Genomic DNA, 23,687 nt, shown 5'->3' with positions numbered 1-23,687 from the left:
TTTGCATCCAGATATTTGATATGGTTTGGGCTAATGCAGCACATGGAGCAGTAACTATGGGTACTCTAAAAGTTGTTGATAAAATACCTGTTCTTGTGGTCTGTCTTCGGTCTTTCAAACCAATTTGTCTGCTGCGGCCTTCGGCTACTGGGGCCGAAAACCGCAGAAAAGAGAACAGAACTTAATCACTGTCCTGACTTAACTGTTTCACTCTATACAGTAGGAAACATTTTTCCGCTTGGTGACTAGCTCCATTTCCTCTCTGGAGAAAACAGTGTGCTTCTGTCCTGGCTTTTGGCAGGGTACCACTGGGGCCTAGGAGTGGGACATTACATCATTGCTGCTTCCTGCACCGGCAAATTACTGGATGCTAAAATTTGCTTTCTGGCTTGGATTTTGTTCTTTATACTTAGGGCGTTGTCTAAGTGGCCCAGCAAGTCCTTCAGGCTAGCGTCCTGCTTTTCTTTCTTCCTTTCTTCCTCTTATATGTTCTGCACTCATTTCTTTTCCACTAGAAAGCTCCTATTATGTGATGGAAAACCTCAGTGCTTTCTGAGAACCTGTATATGAAATCCATGAAAATCGATGCAATAAAATGAGTGTATATGTTGCAGTGAAAATATGAAATCACGGAGGGTCTTGAATTAGTGTGCCAGTCCTCTGAAGTCACAGTAAAGTGAATAAACTTGTTGACATTTTAAGTCTGTGTTGTGTAATGAAGAAGTAGAAGCATTTTCAGTTTCACTCAGATATGTAGGAAAAACTGAGAGGTTAGTTGAAGGATTGCAACACTGGGAGGTAAGGGTGTTTGTGTAGATGTGTTCACATGACTGATTTCTCTTTACATGTGCCTATTGGGAGCAGCTTGTACATCAGTGTTTCCAAAGATCTTGGAGTCCTCGTGGACAACAAGTTAAACATGAACCAACAATGTGATGGAGTGGCAAAAAAAAAAAAAAAGCCAATGGGATTTTGGCCTGCATCAATAGTGCTCTGAGTGCTCATTGAAACCATTTCCAGTTAATTGCAAAAATGATTGTTGTGGTAGACCATTCTAGCACAGAAGCTCTCTACCCCCATCCCCACCCCTTTTAGTGGAAGAGGGATTATATGTATATTTCAGTTAACACATTCAGTGGTAGCTACGTTGGCCATATGTCAAAATGCAACAACATCCACAAACCAGTGATAACTTTAGTTGTCCTAGTAAAGGTATCACTGTTCTGTGAAATTTTGTATTTTCTTGTGTGTTAGGTGTGGTTCCTGGGCATTACTACCAGAAACTTTGGTAGCAGAGGTAGAAATAACATGGAATGAATAGGGATCGTTTCTGCCCCACAAAAAGGAAGAGCACTTCAATAAGATTCAGCAAACTGAAATCCAAATCTAACAACATGTACATGTGAAATAAAACAACTAGGTCAAGTAAGTCTTGCATAAGTAAGCAAAACCCTTTACAGTATTCTAGAGACCACTTGAAAATTTAATTCAAAATGCATGCGGGGACATTTTTTTCTTTCACCAGTCTCCACCTTTCTCATGATTTTCATTTTAGTGGCCAAAATTATAAATCTGTGTGTCTCCCCACCCAATTAAGGTCCTTGAGGTATGAGCTAACAAGCCAAGCTCAAGTTTAGAGACTGATGGCCAATCTCTCTTTTAGGTGATAAGTTTTAACATGGATTTCTGGGTTATTTTTCTTGTAGTCCTCTTTGAATTGGATGTGATGAAGAGTGTCCCTTGCCCAACAGACCAAATATTTGATCCCTGGATCCTTGCCCCATGCTGGGCCAAAACTTATATAGTAGTACATAATAAAGATTTAGACTACTAAGTTGTGTCCGACCTGATTGTTCCTCTAGCTTTTTATCCTCCTCCCTTCTTTGAATGCTGGCACATGACATATGTTCAAGGTAACCCCCCCCCCCTTTAATTAGGGAGTCAAGTCAAATTACATGAAGGCATAATGGCTGATCCTGGCCTCTTCCCATTGTTGATGTTCATGGGAATGAGAAGTGTTGATGTTGGGTAAGGAGAAGTGGATAGCCATTTATTGTAATCCGGTCACTTCCATCTTGTTTGCACTTGGTTCCAGTCCACTTGGTTTCATTCACATACTGGTTTGCAAAACAAAAATAGAGCTAGGTGTGATATTGATATCTGTCAGACCTCTGGATAGTTTCATTCTGTAGCTTCATATAAATAGCAGAGTTGATAACACGCACCGAAAGACATTTCCAAATTTGTACAGACCCTGCCATCATTGGCCTTTATGGAAGTCATGACCCATTCCTGAAATCAACTTCTTGGAGATCCCTTGGGCAGTTCACAAGAACCTTTTAGAGTGTTTTGTTGACAACTTTCAGGAGTCATATATTTGTCGTGGAGATGATTCTATAACAAAAATATTCCATCTTTTCTTAAAGCCAGTAGAGTAATCATCAACAACTATTCAATCAGAAGTTAAGTTGTTTTTAGTTCAGTACATTAAGTTGAAGGTTAGGGAGAAGAGTGTCTGACAAAACTGGATAAAGATTGGAGAGGAATAAATAATGTGTATGCTCAAAAACCTTTCTATTATATTAGAAAATATTTTGGATGGAACTGTTGAGTTAATCATACAGTAGTTAATATTTAAATATTTAATTGTTTTAAGAACACCAATTGTATTAGATAGGATTAAGTAATAAGAGGAAAGTATATTTATTTTTAAAGTATAATATAAAGCCGTATGTAATTATGATATCGAGAGATGGATGTTGATATGGCTTTGTTAATAAAATACATTTTAAAACTAGTGTGGTGGAGTAGTTTGAGCACTGGAAAACAACTCTGAAGACCAGGATTTGAATTCCTCTTAACCTACTGGATAACTTTTCGCAAATATATCAGTCTCAGAGGAAGGCTAAAGCAAACCCTTGTGAACAAATTTTGCCAAAAAAACACTACTCTAGGTGTGTCTTTGGGTTTTAATGAGTCAGAAATGACTTGAAGGCACTGAACAGAAATTACAACAATTAAAATTCAGTAGTATTAAATTATACTACAGGTTAAATATGCCTTATCTGAAATGCTTGGCATGAGCTTTGGATATGTATTTGCATACTTGTGCATGGAGATGTAGTCTAAGTTAAAATGGAAATTAATTTCATATACACCTTGTATACATAGCCTGAAGGTCATTTTATACATTTTTCATAATTTTATTCATGAAACAAAGTTTGCATACATGAAATCATCAGAAAACAAATGTGTCATTATCTTACCTCACCTGTGTGTGTGTTTTTTTTTTAATATTTTGGATTTTGGACTTCTGGATAAAGGATGCTCAGATTCTCTAAAAAAATGAAGACTTTGATAGAAGACCAAGAGTTGTAATTTGTGTGAAGCAATATTTGCAACAGTACTTGGACAAATCACAGTTTTTGTTGTAAAGCTTTTGATGCCTAAGCAATGTTGTTGTTGAGATACATTTCAGTTGGTTGGATAGTGGTGTTGTATTAGTTGCAGTCAGCCCTACATATTTGTGTTGGGTTGGTGGCACAGAAACCATGCAACAGTTGGGAAATCGTGAATATTGTGGAGGTGGGGCTAGGCTTTGGGCGAGAAGATTGCTGGTAGTCCACTTACCTGAAGCCACAAAGCACTACACACACAGCATTTCTTGAAAGGAGTTGGCAATTGCTTGTGGTTCTCACTTCCCTCAAAGTGAAAGGCTATCACATAAATGTGCACAAGGCCTCAGGAGAGAAGGGGCAGAACCTTTGAAAATTCTCTTCTTATTAAGGCAACGTCTGTTCCTTTTTCATGTGCTAAGGGTGCTATTTGTTGGGCTAAGGAGCTTCTCCCTGAGCACTCCCAAAACAATCATAATTTTAAGATGAAATTGACCAAGGTCTGTGCCATCTTTATGGCTGATGCCAGTTTATATATGGTTCGGTTTGCTTCTTTTGCCATGGCAGTGACTGGGCTGCTTAGGAGATAGTCTGACTGAAAAACTGGAAAGTTGATAATAAATCTCAAGAGTTTTGCTAAAATAAAAAAGAGTTGAAAGAAAATTTGAAAAAAGTTAAGAAAGAGATTTAAAAAGTAGTATATGAACTGGTGTAAGTGTAAAAGTAATTATTGATAAAGTGGTGATTCTGGTTTGTAAAATTGATACTGTCAACAAAGGGATAGAAAAATCATTGGATAATATTGGAATTGAGACAGAGAAGTAATTCTGTTTGAGATTTAGAGCAGTTTTGGAGGACCCTGGAGAACGTATTACGGAAAAGATTTCCTGGAAAAAGCGGAAGAGGATATGAATTTGGCAATTAGTAAAGTTTATAGAATAGATAAGACTTCCAATGTTAAGAATTTTCCCTACTTTGTAAGAAAAATCCACTTAAATTGAAGAGTGGCAATACAAATGTATAGTGATTAAGGAAATAATGTTCAGAATATTGTGTTGATTAGACTTTCAGAAGGGATCCTTAGATCTGAATAAAACTGAATAAAACTGAATAAAATAAGACTGAATAAAACCTTACTGAAGAAGATGGTGGAGGATTGTAAAAAGAAGATAAAATATCTGAAAAAAACAGCATTTCTCATTTATAAAAATTTAAACCAATATCATTATTGAATGATGATGATGACAAAAGTTGTTTGCAATTATCAGAGAGATTGAAAATAATTCTACAGAACTATTAGTGGATGTGAATGTGGTTTCTACCTGAAGGACAACTAAGAGAAAATACCAGAAACATGTTAGACATTTTGGAATATTTACAACATCATAAAGAGAAACAAACAACTTTGATTTTGTATGTGGAAAATGCTTTTGACAACCTAAATTGGACCTGTTTACAGTTTTCGGGGGGGGGGGATTGTTAAATTAATTAAATCAGTGTATATGTCAGTGAAAATTCATATAATTGTTAATGGAGAGTCCGTATGTGATTTCAAAAGGTATAAAGTAAAAATGTCAATTCTCTCAATTTTTTCTTATTTCAATTTTGGAACATTCAGTAGAGATGGGAGATAAGGATGCTGGTGAAAATGTGAAAAATGCGAGAACTGAATCAACTGCATTTGATGGGAAAAAATGGTTTTAAGACGATCTTTTAAAATATGTATTTATATTGCACTTTTTTTCCCAAAGGCTACTCAAAGTGACTAACACTAAAAATCAGAGTAAATTAGCCTACAGTAGATAATTTGCATAAATAAATGTCAAGAAATGCCTCTCCTCCGAAGCAAGGCATGTAGTACTTAAGGACAATTCATGATATTTTGACTATCACGTCTCCCCACATTTAGGGTGTGTTATGTGAATGGTGTGACCCTAACAGTAGCAACAACAAGATTAGTTTTATGTCTGCCTAATTTATGAGTAATCCTGGGAGACTTCTAGAGAGTGCTTCTGGAAGTTGACTGGGAATCATCTCACCCTTGCATCCGTTTGCAAGTGGAAACTCTGCTTATGTTTGTGTTCCTTTGGAGGGGACTGGTCTTTGTTTCAAAGCAAAATAAATAGCTACAGATGACTGATAGGCGCCATGCCATTCTGAGGGAAGTTCTCACAAGTCTGGTTCACTTTCTCTTTCAATTAAAAATTTTAAACAAATTTTGCCCTACGTGGGATATAGAGAGTGGATAAAATGAGTGTTATCTTATGCCAAGCATTTATTGGAAGGGCACAATATAGTTTTTTTAAAGCACCTTGGAAATTGCAGTTCTTTAGCATTTAAGATGCATTGCTGGAGAATGGATTATGGATTTGTGATTGTTTCTCCTGATGCTGTGCATTGGACCTGCCTGGTGTCGCTGTGATGGGGCAAATTATGGTACATGATAACCATATTTTAGGCTCCAAATCTGATAATGCCATTTTGTGTCTCTAAAAGGATATTGTCACTTGTTTGGTTTTTTCTTGTGTCAATCAAAGGCATATAAAGTCCATATCGTACTTCTAAATGTGTACTCAGAAGGACTGAGTACTGCTGTGTCCATTGAACATTACTCCTGTGTAAGCTTAGCATTTCTTACTTAGCCACTGTAAGAAGTCTTACACAGTTAGTTATTTTACCTGCCACTGCAGATAATGAAGAAGAAAAAACAATATTGATTTCTTTCTGCCTTTGAAGTCCTAGATGAGACAAAAATAGGAAAAATTGATATTTGTTTTCCTGGCCCAAGTATTCTGTATAAGAAATAGCTCCATCATGCTCCCTGGCAGCTGATAGAGTTGCAGTGGAGGTGGAAGGCCCAAGCAGATATGCTTTATCTTGAGAACAGCCTAAAATATTAAAAGGCAGATACTTGATCCAGTGGCCCACACGGTATCGGTGAAGGCTTCAGCTATAAGGGTAACTGAGATGGGAGCTGCTTTATTGTGTTCCCTAATCTTGTCCTGTTGGTTTACACTCGCCCTGTATTCCCTGCTGCTGATCTGGAAGGAGAAGGTGATTCTTGTGCTTAAATGTCAGGAAGAAGACTACTGGATAAGCGTCAGTTCTCTTGTGTCAGCATGGTTGTCCTTTTTGTGTAAGGAGTAGGGTCAAACTGCTTTTAAAATGACAACACAGATGGAGAAGCAATGTCCCTGAAATTCATATTTTGCTGTAGACATATAACTAATCTGTGTTAAGAGTAGGGCTGCCAGATCTCAGGACCTTGCTATGCGTCTCCACTTTTCATGAGTCATCTCCAGGCAGGTGATGAGGATGCAAAAACTCCAGTTTTGGTGGGTTCAACTCCAGCCAAGAAGAAAGGGTTGTTTGAAAATCTCCAGCTCAAGTGATAAAGAAGCATCCTCCCACAATTTGAAAGTCATAATAATCGATCTGTTGCTGCTGTTGCTCTCAAGATGGAGCAGATGCATTTACTTAGCTAATTTCTTCCTTCCCACTCTGTCATGATGCTGCCAGAGTTTACGTTCTATCATGCTTTGTATCCACCTTCTGACTAGAAGCAACTATACTATTTCATAATGCAATATTTGCATTTTTATCCCTTTTTGTGGGCAAAAGAAGGCTGTGACTATTATACAAAGAAAATTGTGCTAGTGTTACATACTGTACTTGAAAATCAGTAGCACGTGCAGACCCTGGGGCCCTTGTGCTATGTGACTTGTGCCCCAAGGGTAAACTGAGAGAATGCCACTGGGCCTCTTGGGTACTGTGCCGCCTGCATCCCATGAAAATCCCTCTATCCCTGCAGCTCCTTCTAGGCGCTTTGATCCAGCTGGATGAGGGGCTGCTCTGTAGGGAGATTGTGGGTGGGGGGCTTTCTTCAGATAAGATCCAGGCTGGCTGGGCCCATCACATCTACACAGCCCTTTTACCAGGGTGTTGCCCTTGCTATTGGGAACGGTTTGTCCTCACCTGCTCTCTGCACCCAGCAGATAGAGGAGGACCGCTGCTGAAAGCTGACATCTTCCCAGTGCTTTTAGACTCAACCCAGTGAAGAGAGTGGCAATACCCATGCGACAATTATGTGAGGAAATAACCCTTTGAGACTCAAAAGGGTGTGTGTGTATCTATTGTGCAGTCACAACTATTACACAGTAAGATACTGTATGCTCAAGGAAATATTCCTTTTCTATCTTCTCAGTTCTCTATTAAAGCCTCAATTCTCCTTAATCCGAGAAAAGCCCCTTCCATTAGGGTACAGACACAGAAGTTTTGTTGGACTCCACATCTAAATAAAAAGGTGCACAAAAGAATGCACATATTGTAAAATGAATGTGATTGAAATGCACATAATTGAAAAAGGTTTGTTGTGTACTTTAGTCAGTAGAATCAGTTAGCCTAAGTTAGGTAAGTTGCACAAATAAATGTTGAAAATGCTTCAAAATGTGTGAATATCAGTATAGAAAGCAGGGCACACACAGAAAACAGCAGGGGGGATTCAGAGAAACTCAACAATATCAATTGTTTCATATTCCATCCAACCATGGAGATGGAGTGCTCATCACCTGGATGCCACCCTTAGGAACTCGAGGCAGCAGTTTACTTCAGGCCTCTGATGTCACAAACAAGTTGCATAGTTTCTAATTATTATCTATTTTTGATTGGCGCTATGAAATTTATAAAATCATTAACTGTAAAATATGATCCTGCCTTTTTATAAATGACTCAATCCCTACTGTCCACTATTTTGTGACATCTTTCATCATTTTCAACCCTCTCCAGTGGACCCTGGGGGTGGGCAGTAGAGAGTTTGAGAATCCCTGGTGTGTGGATTACTACAATTCCATAATTTCATTGGTTTCTATCCTTTTGTTTCTCTCCTATTAAGCTGAAAAAGTAACTTCTTTGGGGAAAGACTGGCACAAGTTTTGTCTGAAATGCGAGCGATGCAACAAGACCTTGAACCCTGGTGGACATGCTGAGGTGAGATGGCTCTTGTGCATGTTATGTCTTAAATCTTGGTTGTGTTCATTTTGTCTGTAAACTGAATGAAGAAATATTAAGGCATGTTGGGGTTCCACTCTTCTGTGTCTGTGCTTAGATGGTTTGTTTGCACTGCTGGGGGCACAGCTGTATTCTTATGTGCAGAATAGATCGCTACAGCTCTGCATTGTGGCTGCCATCCAAAGGGTCAAGTTTAGGGCAATGGCAGGATTTTTATCTTGTAGCCTGGGCACCGAGTTTACCAAAATAGGAAGACACAATAGACAGTGAATTTCCACTTTCAGCTAAAACCCTAGTCATTTTTCTGATTTCCGTTACCCATGTTATGATTTCTTAGCATGATTAATGATGAAGGAAGATTAATATGCTCAGCTAGTCATGCAGTTCACTGTTAAATTTGTTCTGCTTCTGAGCAACACACAAACATTTTCACAACAAAACATTTATAACATTCACTCATGAGAAAAATGCCAGAGGTCACAAAAATAAGCAAGATTTTCGAGATTGTTTTGGTCAAGGAAGAGTAGAAGCCTTAGAGCTCCGGAAGAGAAGAATAGTTGTGGTTGTTTCACCCTGCAAACAGTGAATGAGAGAAACAGATGCAAATATTATCTCAGTTCTCCTAGTACCGGAAATTTCCAGCACCCATCTGACACGGATGTCTGGGGGCTTCGGAATGAGGTCCAATAGGACGTATCTCACCCATTGTCACTCTTTACATCAGTGGGTCTCAACCAGTGGGGTGTGAGAACGAAAATCCAGTCCGCTAACCTCCTTCCTCATTATTTTATTTTATTTTATTTTTTTCCACTCCTTTCCCCAGAGCTAACCAGCCCCACCCATTTTGGTACTAATGTTGGAGAGTGGTCCTTGTTCAAGTGCTCCCCGTTCCAGTGGTCCCTGGTCAAAGTGGGCCCTAGTCAAGTGGGCCCTGGTAAAAAAAAAGGCTCGGGAACCACTGCTTTACATTGTTTAGTGCAGCAGCCATTGCCATCCATATAATCTACAGCAAAATGATGTGGCCAGATCATGTTTAAAAAGTTGATGAAAAGCAGCTTGCATGAGCCTTAGCTAGCATGGCCAATGGTGAGGGATGATATGAGTTTTGGGCCAACATCTAGAGGACCACATGTTTCCATCTCTGATCTAGAGCACTGCTTCTTAAGCTGTGAATCTTGACCCCAAATTGTGTCCCCTTAGCTCAGTGATTCCCAACCTGTGGTCCGTGGACCACCAGTGGTCCGCAAGAACTAAAATATGATCTGTGGCCTCACCATTACTGCACTGTTGCAACGAGAGTGACTGGTCTCACAAAACCCTCTCATAGTGCCAAGGCTTATTGAATATGGTTTTCTGTGGGCAAGCAGATGGCGATTACTAGATGGCATATGTTCTGTATCAGAAACTAGAGCTGATGTGGTCTATCCAATGCAGTTTTCTGAATCAGCCTCCCAAATAACCAAACTGAATCTTAAATTGACCAAAAACTGATTCGTAACCCTTTTGGTACTAATGCTGGTGAGTGGTCCTTGCTCAAAGTGGTCCCTGGTCAAAAAAAGGTTGGGAACCACTGCCTTAGCTCAATGCTGGGATCCTGAAAAAAATGTGTAGCATCCCACTTAATGGTTATTTTAAACATGTACTGTTCACAAATCTATTAGCAATGAACTGCAGCGTTTACAGTGAAGTCTGCAGAAAATGCTTCAGTGGTACTCCATAAAAAGGAAAATCAGCCAGTTTAGCAGTCCTTGCAAATGCTGGTTAGTTATCAGTAAATGTTTGATTTTCTACCTATTTTATATACCTCTATATGTGGTGTCACATAAAGATTTCTCAGACCAAAAGGGCTCCCAAGTGGAAATGTTTAAGAACCACTGCTATAGAGGATGGTCATACAATACAATCATAGAGTTGGAAGAGACCTCGTGGGCCATCCAGTCCAACTTGCCAAGAAGCAGGAAAATCTCATTCAGAGCATCCCCAAAGATGGCCACTCAGCCTCTGTTTAAAAGCCTCCAAAGAAGGAGCCTCCACTACACTCCGGGTCAGAGAGTTCCACTGCTGAAAATTTCTCACAGTCTGGAAGTTCTTCCTAATGTTTAGGTGGAATTGCTTGCTGTGTTGTTTTAAAAGACGGGACTGCCGCAGTTCACCATCCAACCACAACCTTTTTTTGCTGGTAGGTCTAATGAGTGATAGAGGGTATTTAAAACAGAATTGACTATCCTAGGCAGGAATGAAGAAGAGTCCTTAAGCTTCAACTGAGACTAGCCTCACAAACTGCTGGAACTGGGCTGATCAGACCCCTTTTCACGGGAAATTTGATCCAAAGGACATGAAATTTACAACAACTCTGATTTACAGTGTGGTTTCTGTTCTGTTGCATAGAGCAGCAGTCTGCTCATGGATCACTCAGCAAGAAAACAGAGCACATTGTTTTCATCACCATCTCCAAAAGGTCCTCGTATAAGCTGCTCTTTATTCACTGGCAAGGTGGGTGTACAAATGGCTCTCTACTCCCTTCCAGTGAGGAAAGGATAGTGTTCCTCTGTTTATGGTAACCCCTTCTTCCAAATCACGTGTGACTCTTGGATCCAAATAAGATCATGATCTTGAAAAAAATGGCATTTAAACTGTCACTTTTGAGACATATTTACTGATCTTTATAAAAAAAATAATTGTTTACTTTGCACCTTTAACCCTACAATACTGCAGAACATTTCATCATTGAAAAACAAAACAATAAAATCATCCAAACAATTAAACCATCCTACTAATCAGTTACCATCAGTAATAATAACATGCCAGCACAACCAAAATAGTTTCCTGGCCCCCAAAAGTGATACGCTGTCCATTTTTCACTTCTTGGCATAGGACGAAGGGTACAGCTTGACCATAAGGCAATATTTCCTTCCCTGCTCTTTGTTCCTTATAGGAAGTGAATGTATAGAGTAAACTTCCTCCAGTTATTATGGGGTTTTAGATGTTGACAGATGTTCTCAGAAACATAAATTGAATTGGACTCAAATTGGAAATTATATATCACAGACACATTTGTTGCCATCTTAAGTTTTTGAGGCACGCTTTAAGGACAGATAGTCTACATTATTAAAGTAGCCTAAACAACTACTAGTCCTTCTATGCACAGTTCAGAGTGTTGTCTATGATATATAATTACCTATAGAGCTTAGGTGGAAACTATCTATAGTCAGTGGCTCGCATCCTGTTAGTGAGATACAGTGATATGAGTGTTCTGTGACCAAAAGGTCCTTCAAACCCACCTCTTCAAACCCCAGTAGACCTTGACACCTATTTCTGGATGAGCAATAGAGTAGCATCCAGCTTTTTTTCTAAAGCTCGACACACTATAATGACCTTATGTTCAGGAACACTGTAACACACCCCCCCCCCCCCGAGGAGATCCCTGAGGATCCCTGTCATTGCTGTCTATCCTGCCGCTCCCTCCACTCTTCACAAACACTGAAATGGCCAGCTGCAAGGGAGACTGCAACCCTGTAAAGGTGGGGTGCACCAGTAGCCATGTTGTAATAATGTGCAAGAGATACGGTACATCTCCCAGTGCAAGATCTCCAGAGTATATTCCCCACCTGTATGAAGGTCTATATTTATGACCCCGTTCCATTACGAGTTTCTCCCCCACAACTTATCTGCTCCATCCCTATCTCATCCTGATTTTAATATTTTTAGTATCTTAGTTTTTATCTTGCACATGCGGCCTGCTCATTGTTATATTATGTTATTTAATTTTACTGTGTATGATTTTGCTTTACCGTCTTTGTACTCATATGTTGTATGTATTTTACTGTGTTGTTATTGTGTTTTGGTTTTACCTTATTGTAATATTCTGTTGGGCTTGGCCTCATGTAAGCCGCCCCGAGTCCTCATTGGGGAGATGGTGGCAGGGTATTAAATAAAGATTATTATTATTATTATTATTATTATTATTATTATCTCAGCCCCAAATTATTTGTATGAATTTACTTGAGTTTTGACATCTGTGGTCTCCTTATGATCAAAGGACCACTTAGCAAAAACATGTCAGTGACTTTGGAGCCTTAATGATAATGGTAATGATCTTACTTCTTGGGAGGAGAGCAATGTCCAGTCTCGATAAAATAGTGAAGAGTAGAGACATCAGACTTGCAACAAAGATCCGCCTAGTCAAAGCCATGGTATTCCCTGTAGTCACCTACGGATGTGAGAGCTGGACCTTAGGGAAGGCTGAGCGAAGGAAGATCGATGCTTTTGAGCTGTGGTGTTGGAGGAAAGTTCTGAGAGTGCCTTGGACTGCGAGAAGATCCAACCAGTCCATCCTCCAGGAAATAAAGCCCGACTGCTCACTGGAGGGAAAGATACTAGAGACAAAGCTGAAGTACTTTGGCCACATCATGAGGAGACAGGAAAGCCTAGAGAAGACAATTATGCTGGGGAAAGTGGAAGGCAAAAGGAAGAGGGGCCGACCAAGGGCAAGATGGATGGATGGCATCCTTGAAGTGACTGGACTGACCTTGAGGGAGCTGGGGGTGGTAACGGCCGACAGGGAGCTCTGGCGTAGGCTGGTCCATGAGGTCACGAAGAGTCGGAGACGACTGAACGAATGAACAACAACAACAATGATTATGATGTTTATGTTTATATGTTCCTCACTTTTTCTCTCCACAAAGGAGACTCAAAGCGGCTTGATTGAAAACTACCTTGATTCTCTCCCTGCTCTTTTTTTCAGCAGGTCTTCATGTTTAGACAGGCTTTTCACTTTTAATTTGTTTATGCAGAAGGATATTAAACAGAGAGGGAGTTAATGCATTTTTAAAGTCCGTGTTATGTTTTAAATGGTTTTTAATTTATATTTTTAAGAGGATTGCTTGTTTATATTTTTAAGCATCTGTGGTATAAATTGCTTTAGGTATATTTTATTTTAATTTGTACTAGGAGATATCTTTTTTTAGATTAACAGAAATGTATGATGTAAATTAATGAACAGATAGCTTAATCTGGACATAGCCGGGCATGTGTTAAAGTAGGAAGATTGGCGCTCTCCAGTAAAATTGTTCAAGGCACAATTACCACCCATCCATCTAGCAGATTAGTAAGGACCTGGAGCACTGTTAGGCTATATCTCAGTTTGGTTTTTTTAAATGAAAGTACAGTCACATTCAGGGCATCTTGCATGCCTGTCCCCACCTCAAAGGTTATTTTACTGACAGAGTGTCTGGGTTGCTTTGTTGGGCACTACCAGTCCTTCACTGAGATTAAGTCTTAAAATGTCATCCAGGAAACTGTACATGAGTGATGCGATTTCTACACCTTTACTAAATATAAGTCAAAGCCAGCTGGACATGGATTTTTATCTCTACAGACACCAATTCCTATAACATATACTTTAAAATACACTATATAGTAAAATTGGCAAGATACTTTCTCTTGCTTCTCAACTGCATTCATCTTCAGCCCTCAGAAGTAAGTACTACTGAGTTCAATAGGATTCACGGTCAAATAAAAGGAAACACAGCCATATAGCACGTTGCTAAGTTAAAACTATCTTACTGTATTCATTAAAAGTTCATCTTACGCAAGTCTGCTTACCTCTTGAATCCCTTTGACCAGCTTTCCTTCCCTCCTTTTCCTGAATTACATAACAGGAGCGTGATATAGTACCCCCTCCCTTTCCCATAGCACTGCAAAAGTGGTCTGATGTGCTGGGGAGCAGATATATGTACTTCATGGTTTTCCTCACCTCACCTTTCTCAACATAGATGAGCTTTATTTCTTTGGGCAGAATGTATTTTTAAAACACAGCTGCTTTCATTTGCTTTTTTAAAAGTAGTGGATCAAAACATTTTTTTGACGAGGGACCACTTTGACTAGGGACCACGCTCCAACATCGGTACCAAAAGGGTTACAAATCAGTTTTTGGCCAACTTTAGATTCGGTTTGGTTATTTGGGATGCTGATCCAGAAAATGGCATTGAATAGACCACATCAGGTCTAGTTTCTGATACAAAACATAGACCATCCAGTACCCGCCATCTGCTCGTCCACAGAAAACCATATTTAGTGGTCTATCCAATGCTATTTTCTGAATTAGTACCCCAAATAACTCCAGGAACAGGCTTAAAAACAAAGACACCAAGGCGTCCCCGCTTCCGGGCGCCACAGTAGTCAGGAGGCTTGTTGTTGCGCCTTTCGTGGGTAGTCAGCCTCTCCCCTCCCAACATCCCCATTGCCTCAGCACTATAAGAGGGTTTTGAAAGACTAGTCACTCTCATTGCAATGGTGTAGTAATGGTGAGGCCGCATACCATATTTTAGTTTTTGAGGACCACTGGTGGTTCACAGGCCACAGGTTGGTAACCACTGCTTTAAATCAATTGCTACTCCATGAAGATAAGCTTTTTTTGTTTATTTTTATAGACTCATACTAAACTAGGAACTCCCTTCCAAAGATAGCTGTCACTCTGCACATAATTTTATGCTCTCCGGAAGTGCTGAAGAATTCTGACCAACATCTCTGGATCTACAAGGACCAGAGATTTCATTCTCTTTAAAATTTGAAGCCTGAGTTTCTAATGCCATGCCACAAATGATGATCATGGACCTTTTAGGTCATGGATTGTTCCAGTTATGGACATATTTTCAGTCACAGCAAAAGCCTTAGAGTTCCCCTTGACTTCATATCCATGTTTGTATGTTATTTTGCTAGTTTGGCTTGTCCAGTTTCAGAAGAAGCTCACTTTTCAGGAGAATTATTTTCAGTCTCACCAAAGGAAGACAGGACAACATATTCTGCATGAAGGAACAGAAAATATATTCGTTTTCCTGGCAGCCCCTTGATTTTAACCTGGGGCTTGTTCCAGTGCTGTTGATGCTCAATAAAGGTCAAGCTAGAGTTGTTTGTACATTTGGAACTGGATCACCATTCCATTAATTCTGGCTTCTTAAGCGCCGGAACCCTTTAAACACTGGAAAGGCAAAAAGTGGATAGTCAAACATGATGGAGATCAGGGTGGCTTTCCAAATGTTCTTGGATTGCAATCCTCATCATTCTTCATGATTAGTTAGGCTTAAATGAGAGTTTCAACTCATTTTTTACACAATTTTACACTGTTTTCTCATTTTTTTAAAGTTTGCAAAGTGCTGAAGGTGATGTAGGAATACATATCCAGGGCGTTGCCATTGTCAGTTCTAGACAAAACACTTAAATCTTCCCATTAAAATTAATACTATTGTAAATAGAAAAGGCATATAGGGTGTGTCACACATCAAAGAAGGGCTATAATTGGAAGTCTGTTTTTGATAGGTTCTGGGATTCTGTTCTGAAAAAAGTGACTCACTCCCCAAAAACGTTCTCTCTAAATGTGTGTTTAGCCTCCACTTGAACACTTTGTCAGGAACTCTAATGGATTTTCTCCTCTGATTGGATTCTGTGCTTAGGATGTGAGAGCCATGCCCAGCAATTGTTTGCTCTGTATTTCATGTGGTGCATGGAATAGAGATAGTTCAAGTCACTCCTGTGCCTGTCCACCCGCTATGACTGTGAGAGAGGGAGGGATATTATCAGGTCCTGCTGTCTGTAGCTGCTGTTTCCTTCTATGGCAGCTTTGACAGATAGAGGTACAAGTGGCTCATTCCTTGCATTAAGGGTAAGATAAGTTCCTGCTTTATCACTGCTTCCTCTCAAATCTTCTCCTGTTGAAAGTAGGAGCTGATAGTGCCTCTCTTGATAGCTGGGCCTCTGAGGACAGATACGGGTGGAAGGGTGTCTGAAAGAAGAAAGCTGTATCAGGAATGAAAAACAACAAGTGATGATACCAATGATCAGAGTTTATTTTGTACCTTTCTTCTCAGGAAAGAGTTGCTGTTACTAGCATAAATAACACAGCTCAACAAAATATTTTTTTTTCTTGGTGACTTAGTTTTTTAGGCCTGTTCCTGGGGTTATTTGGGGTAATCATTCAGAAATTTGCATTGGATAGACTCATAAAAATGAACCTCAGTCATATGTAGAAATAAGGTTTTTTTATCCTATTTTTTCCAGAATAAATATCCAGTTGAATCTAGAAATATTAAAATGTGAAAAGAACACTACAATCTTGGAAAAGAAAAATCAAAATCTGGGTTGCTGTGAGTTTTCCGGGCTATATGGCCATGTTTTAGAAGCATTCCCTCCTGAAGTTTTGCCCATATATATGTCAGACATCCTCAGAGGTCTGTTGGAAACTAGGCAAGTGAAGTTCATATATCTATGGAAAGTCCAGGGTGGGAGAAAGAACTGTCTGTTTGAGGCAAGTGTGAAATCTCACTTGCCTAGTTTCCTCACAACCTCTGAGAATGTCTGCCATAGATTTAGGCGAAACGTCAGGAAGAGAATGGTTCTAGAACACAGCCATACAGCCCGGAAAACTCACAGCAACCCAGTGATTCCAGCCCTGAAATCCTTCAACAACACATAGAATCAAAATCATTCAAGAGAGCAATATCTTTATTGGCCAGTTAAAATGCACAAGATACTTCGTGTAAACTTACGAAGCTCAGCTGAATTATTGCAAAAGTTACAAAAAGATGTTATGCAAAAGATGTTCAAAAACATACAGAAGTATTCCATTGCAGTTTTTAATATCCGTGGAATGTTGAGGTGGCCTTCTTTTGTCAGGAATGCAACCTTTGCAAGCGCTGCCTGCTATTTCCTATCAGTGAAATAAAATAGAGGGTGTTTTGAGAGTCAAAAGCTGTTGAATGGGACTGGGCTTTGACTTGCAGCCCAGGAAGCTGTTGTATTGATAAAAGTAAAATTCAGCTTTGCTCAATGGGGAAATTGCCAAAAAAAAATTGTGATAATTATTTTTGAATCTATCCACTCTGAATTGGCTTCATCTTCTGTTAGAATACGGCTCCCAAGCCTGAGTTTGGCCCAAACCCCCAAAAGATTTTCCCCTCCCTATATTGGGAGTTGTTTGAATTGCCATTCCCCAAATCCTGGAGGATCTAACACTTGCCGTTTCTCTGTCTTAGCATGATGGGACACCCTACTGCCATAAACCCTGTTATGCAACGCTGTTTGGACCTAAAGGTATGTTTCCATTTCTGTTTTCTAGAGAAACACTCCTGTATCATTCTATCTCTCTTTGATCATCTCATTCTGTGCACAGTTCTTTTCAAAGCCAGCCAGGGATACTTAGTTCTGCGTTGATGTAATTCAGCAAGCATCTCCATTGGGCCACACCTTGTTTGGTTGTGACTGGAATGTCAGCTACTTTGGGTGGAACAAGCATTAGATGCAACCACATGTAAGAATCACAGTGGGTGGGCATGATTTAGACACAAAAGGGTGTGTTATTCGTTTGTACATTTCAGCACTCTTGGGGTGGGACCATAGCTCAGCAGCAAAGCTCCTTTTTGCACCCAGAAGGCTCCATTTTTAATCTCCAGAACCTCCAGGTTGGGCTAGGAAATAATTCCATCCAATATTCCAGAAGGCCACTGCCAGTCAATTTGACAATACTGGTCTGGAAGGATATAAGAAGATGCTTCCTTGTAAAGCATCTTGTTGCGTCCTTATATTTTCTTTCTGCTCCAGCTATTCCCCCAGCCAGCACCAACACAGTCTTCTCCCTCACACAGCATTCTAGATGTGTGTCTTTCTTGCACAAACATGTATTTTTTATATCTAGTTTTATTCTGGTGGACCAAGTGGTATCCTATGCCTCCTGGATCTTATTTGAATCCAATTATTCTGTTTGTTGCTTTGTTCTAGGTTGATATAATTTATTTTTATCTTAATTTTAGATGTTAAGTTATAATTTGTTTTTATTTATTTGGTTATTATTTATTTTTTGCTATTATGTATACATTGGTTGTTGTATTCAGGCATTGAATGTTTGCCTTTTTGTGATTGGAATCTGCCTGAATCCCTTTGGGGAGATAGAGCAGAATATAAATAAAGTTTTTATTTATTATTTTATTATGAATTTTTAAAAAGAGTAAAGCAAGGTGTGTGTATGTTTATGCACATTCTAGTCACATTTTCACTTACGGTAACCCCATGGTTTTGCCAGTTCTTTCCTCTGAAACACAGCCTACAGAAAAGCAAGTGGTGGAATTTAGGGGGCATGGTACCCAATCTCTGACAAACAAAGGAATTCCTCCTTCCATTTGTGTTCCCAGCTGGTTAGACAAGCCAAGTGGGAGGGAATCGCTAAAGAATTTGGCTTTGAAAAGGGTTGACCTCTAGTCTTTTCATAGGCCAGACTGAGATGGTTCCTGATCATTGTAAGAAGCATTACTCTTACCTTACACTGTATCTCCCTCTGATGGCGCAGAGGGTTAAACCGTTGAGTTACTGAACCTGCTGACCAAAAGGTTCTGTGTTCGAATCCATGGAGTGGAGTGAGCTCCCGCTGTTAGCCCCAGCATCTGTCAACCTAGCAGTTTGAAAACATGCAAGTGTGAGTAGATCAATAGGTACTGCTGTCATGATACCAAGCTCTCTGATTTCTCTTCCTTCCTTTTCAGGAGTGAACATTGGAGGGGCAGGATCTTACATCTATGATAAGCCCCAGACTGAAGGACAGTTGGTGTCAGGCCCTATTGAATATGTGTCCAAAGTAGAAGAGAAGAAAGTGAATGCTGCCCCAAAGGGACCCAGCAAAGGTGTGTACTGGGAGATGCTGGAGGAGCAGCTTCTGAAGGACAATTGGAGCCTGACAACGTACCTTCTATATTTTTATGTTTTTCTTTGGTACATCCCAGGGCTTGTTTTATTTATATTATACTTTTAAACTGAGAAGATAATTGCATTGCATTATTTAGGATACTGGGCAAGAATGATAACCTTCCAACCCTTATAGTTATATGTTGCTTTTCTCCTTGTTTCTTTACTCTGTTTTTTTAGTCCCTTTGCCTACAGTTGTTTATGAAGGGGACCATGTGTCATATGATAGGATCTGTAGGAAATTGTAGGCAAAAGGTCTCAGAAATTATGTATAAGAGTGTGGGATGAGGTCCTAGGATAAAAAACGACCCTGTTTCCCCACTGAGAGACCCCTACTTAATGTTTTGCAGATATTGGAGGCTTCAGCCACAATTCCACATGGTGTGGATTTTATCTGTGAGTGTTTTGAAAGAAGTAGCCATGTTGGTATAAAAAGAAGGAAAGTGGGTAGAAAAGGAAAAAAGAAATGAAGTGGCGCCTTTTAGACAATCTGGTTTTATTTTAGCATGAACTTCCTTGGGTAGAAACCCAGCTCTTCAGATGGAGTGCAGCATGGTAATAAATGCTCCAATATAAATAATATTTACACAGTTATGGATTGTTAATGGAATGATATCTAGAAAAATGCAAATCATGACCCTTACTGTAAATTTTCAAAAGCCTTCACAAGGTGACACAGGTCTTTCAGATCTTTGCATTGGTCAGTCAGTGATGATGTGCAAAAGCAATAAATCTGCTTATCACAAGTCGGGTTCCCAGGGTTTAAAACTCTCTCTGAGAAGATTCCTTTTGTTATATGTGCAGCAGTGAAAACTCTTGTATTAATATATGTAATGTCCCGTGAAGCCATTGTATTTGTTCATATGCCTGCTAATGGATTGAAATTTGTCAATACAATTCAGTTCAGTAACCTCTCTTTCTAGACTTGTAATTCCCTTTGTTCAAGGACTACAACCTGTAAATCACTTACTGTGTGTACAGAAAGACTGAAATGTTTTGGAACTGATTTTTGAGTAGTGCTGTTTCTAATGTCAAATTAAGCCTCTTTCCTAAGACTGTTCTGTTTGTCCAATATAAAATGTGGAGGGGCATTGCCAGCATAGAGTGACATATACTACATTGGAAGAAGAGCAAGTAAATGTATATCTGATGTCGTGAATGATGTAATGGACCTCTCAATTATCAACAAAATTTCTGGCAGGATCTTTATTATCATTCATGTTATACATCCTTCTGTAATTAGTTGTTTCATATTTGGAGGCTGTTGGTACACTAGTAAAGAACTGCCTTCCAGACCTGGTAAGAGAGATGCATTGCTCTCCAGAATTGGTTGTAGCTCACTGATGATGCTTTTGTGTGGTCTTTGCTGGGACTGTAGGGCGTTCTGTCATCTGGTGTTTTTGGTTTGTCTTGTAGAAAATGGTTCCTGGATATTTATCTTCCCAGGATATTTATTTGTTTCCTTCTGGATATTTATTTGTTTCCTCATAGTGTTGTCGAAGGCTTTAATGGGTGGAATCACTGGGTTGCTGTGAGTTTTCCGCGCTGTATGGCCATGTTCCAGAAGCATTCTCTCCTGATGTTTCACCCACATCCACAGCAGGCATCCTCAGAGGTTGTGGGGTTTATTGGAAACTGAGGATGCCTGCCACAGATGTGGGCAAAACGTCAGGAGAGAATGCTTCTGGAACATGGCCATACAGCCTGGACAACTCACAGCAACCCAATGTTTCTTTATTCTTTAGATAACATTTGAGAGATGTCTGTTGTAAAAGTGTATTTCTAAATAGACATGGTTGTATTGGAGGACCTAGTGCAAACAGTAGACTTGATATGTGTTCTAGGAAAAAATATGTGTCGTAATCCATCAGTTTTCAATTGAGCATGGCGCTTAGAAAGCCATATTACAATTGCACAGTGGTATACAGAAAGTGAATTCGTTGTGTAGATTACTCCAGGATTAAGTAAGATGAATGTTGTTGAAACTCTGGTGGAACTTCTCAAGTGGGTATGCTTAAATGGAGCTTCTCATATTTCCGCTTCCAATTAAGCTTCTCAGTGCCTCTGCATCCCCCCATTGAGATTTTAATAGCTTGGGGACATCGGGGAATTTTCCAGCTGCAGGAAAAAAAGTAGATGTCACCCTCCTGATTTCCAGAGCACTCCAGATGGTTGGCATCTGTTGTTTTCTCTCGTCTGGGAAGCTGCCCAAGTAGTTTTGTTCCTCTTCCTGCCCCCAAATGGCCATCTCTTCCCCTCTCCCCTGGGGTCTTAGGGAAATTATCATAGAATCCTGAGTTGGAAGAGACTAATAAAGTCCTTGTAGTCTAACCTCTGCCATGAAGACCACATTGTAAAAATACATGTTTCCCTCTCTGTATTTCAGCCTCCAGTATTACAACTTTCACAGGGGAACCCAATGTCTGCCCACGCTGCTCTAAGAAAGTCTATTTCGGTGAGTATTGTATATCGGGTTCTTTCTTGCCCCGTGTCTGGCCCACCTATTCCTCACTGGTTCAGTGAAATCTTACTGCCTAGAGAAGTGAATGCCTCCTGTTGGTCTACTGACTTCTACAGTTTTTTGGAAATGTTTCTGATGTTGGGGATGTGATTGATAACATCACAGTCTTTACTGTTCATTGCCCCTTTCTTGGTGACTGAAAGTCCGCTATGATAGTAGCTCCATTGTATTGACGTTTCATGTGAGAGAATACTCTCTTGATTACTCTGTTGCTTACTGGACCATAGGCTTCTCATCTTGACAAGGCCCTGTGACAAAGACTGTTGGGTGGAGGCAGAATTTGAGGGAGTGTAACATCAGTTGCCGAATTACTGCTGCAACCACTGGCTGCTGTTTTTTATCACACCTGCCCCCTTCACGTGCTATTTGAGGTTCAGAAGAGGCCTTTTAAAAGAACCTTTAGGGTCACCTTTTGTAAAAAAAAAAAAGTCACCACTACCTAAAATAACCCCAAGTACAACAAATGTAGAACTAAAGCTTCCCAATCAAGAAGCAGGGCTGCAAGGCTACTGTAGAGTTGTGACCCTCTAAAGTTTCCAGGGTCACAACTCCACCCTGAGTCGCCTCCGGGCTGAGAAAGGCGGTATATAAATGCAGTAAATAAATCAATAATGCAGCCCCAGCCTCCAGCAGTTCTCCTGCTGCTGCTGCTGCTGCTGCTAACAACAACAACAACAACAACCACTTTATTTTTATACCTGCCACCATCTCCCTGAAGGGACTCGGGGTGGCCTACAAGGGGACAAGCCCGAAAATATAGATTAAAACACACACAATAAAATAAAATGAAACAAAATAAAATCAACAACAAACATCAGAAAAACATTAAAATCACAAAATACTTTAAAAAATAGAATAATGGCTGAAAGATTAAGCTACCGATTTTTCAAAATATTGTCTTTGCAAACCTCTTTTTTCTGTTCTAGCTGAGAAGGTGACTTCACTGGGCAAGGACTGGCACCGTCCCTGCCTACGTTGTGAACGCTGTGGGAAGACACTAACCCCTGGAGGCCATGCTGAGGTAGGACGCCATAGCCTTGGGTGCAAGTGCCATCTGGGTATCTCCACATTTGTTTTAATGGTGCCTTTGTCAGTAAAAATAGATGAAACAAGATCAAAAGTGGAAAGAGGTGTTTTCAAATTTTAATGAGGGGATGATTTCAGGACATCTTTTCCCCATTTTTGTAAGGGAACATTAATACTGACATATCTTGCTATGCAGCTGAAGTGGGCAAAGTGTGCTCCTGCTTTACTCAGGAGTGGCTATACTGTTTAGAACTAATTGGATATATATATATATATATATATATATATATATATATATATATATATATGGAAGGTTGCTTTTTTTCTACAATATGTGCACAGTTAACAGTATCAAAATAATTACAAACATATTATTTGAAGTCAAGCTTTTAGCAAAGCACTGAAGGATATCTGCAAATGCTATCAGAACTTGAGAAGATGCCTTGCAAGGTAAAGACTCCCTTATTAGAGGCTTAAATTTCAGCAGAAATGCACTGTTTGATTCCGGGAACCTTGGTTTTGGGTAGCTTCACATTCCACTCCGATGTCTACAGTGCATGGAAAGTATAACTTATGAACTACATGTTGACCTTGGAGAAGCATTGGAAACCACATTTCAGGATATGAGAAATGTAGAACTTTCCTTGTGAGCTTACATTAAGAAAGAAATATTTGCTACATAAAACTTAGAAGCAATTAGACATCAGCTCAGAGGAGATTCGACTCTATCTGCCTGTTACTTTGTAATCCTGTTATTCCAACTTCTCTAGGTATTTGAAACTGAACCTTTCTTAGTAGAAAAAATTCTCACTGCTGTTTTTCCCACCATGGATTTGTTGGCTTTGGCATTATTCGCTTTTTTTGCTACTGCTCTGGAAAGTAAACAAGGCACATTTTCTTGTGTCCATTTGGGAATTGAGTTCCAAAGGAGAACACAAAGTACCAAAGTGCCCCCTAGTGCCTAAGAAGGAATTCACATGTAGCGCCTATATATCCTTTTTCTGAGGGTT

At 39.7% G+C, this 23,687-nt stretch overlaps 1 protein-coding gene across 1 annotated transcript in view; it reads left to right on the top strand.

Annotated features, from left to right (window-relative positions):
* The window catches only part of CRIP2 (cysteine rich protein 2), an 86,383-nt gene that overhangs the window by 18,757 nt on the left and 43,939 nt on the right, over positions 1-23,687 (top strand). The window contains exons 2-6 of the mRNA XM_067467086.1: positions 8,287-8,381; positions 17,432-17,489; positions 18,932-19,069; positions 21,517-21,585; positions 22,578-22,672. Of these exons, the coding sequence (XP_067323187.1) occupies positions 8,287-8,381; positions 17,432-17,489; positions 18,932-19,069; positions 21,517-21,585; positions 22,578-22,672 (455 nt within the window). The remainder of the gene's footprint in view (positions 1-8,286; positions 8,382-17,431; positions 17,490-18,931; positions 19,070-21,516; positions 21,586-22,577; positions 22,673-23,687) is intronic.

The sequence above is a fragment of the Anolis sagrei genome, chromosome 4 (assembly GCF_037176765.1).
Source record: "Anolis sagrei isolate rAnoSag1 chromosome 4, rAnoSag1.mat, whole genome shotgun sequence".
Lineage (NCBI taxonomy): Eukaryota > Metazoa > Chordata > Lepidosauria > Squamata > Dactyloidae > Anolis > Anolis sagrei.
This window is presented reverse-complemented; position numbering and strand designations above follow the sequence as displayed.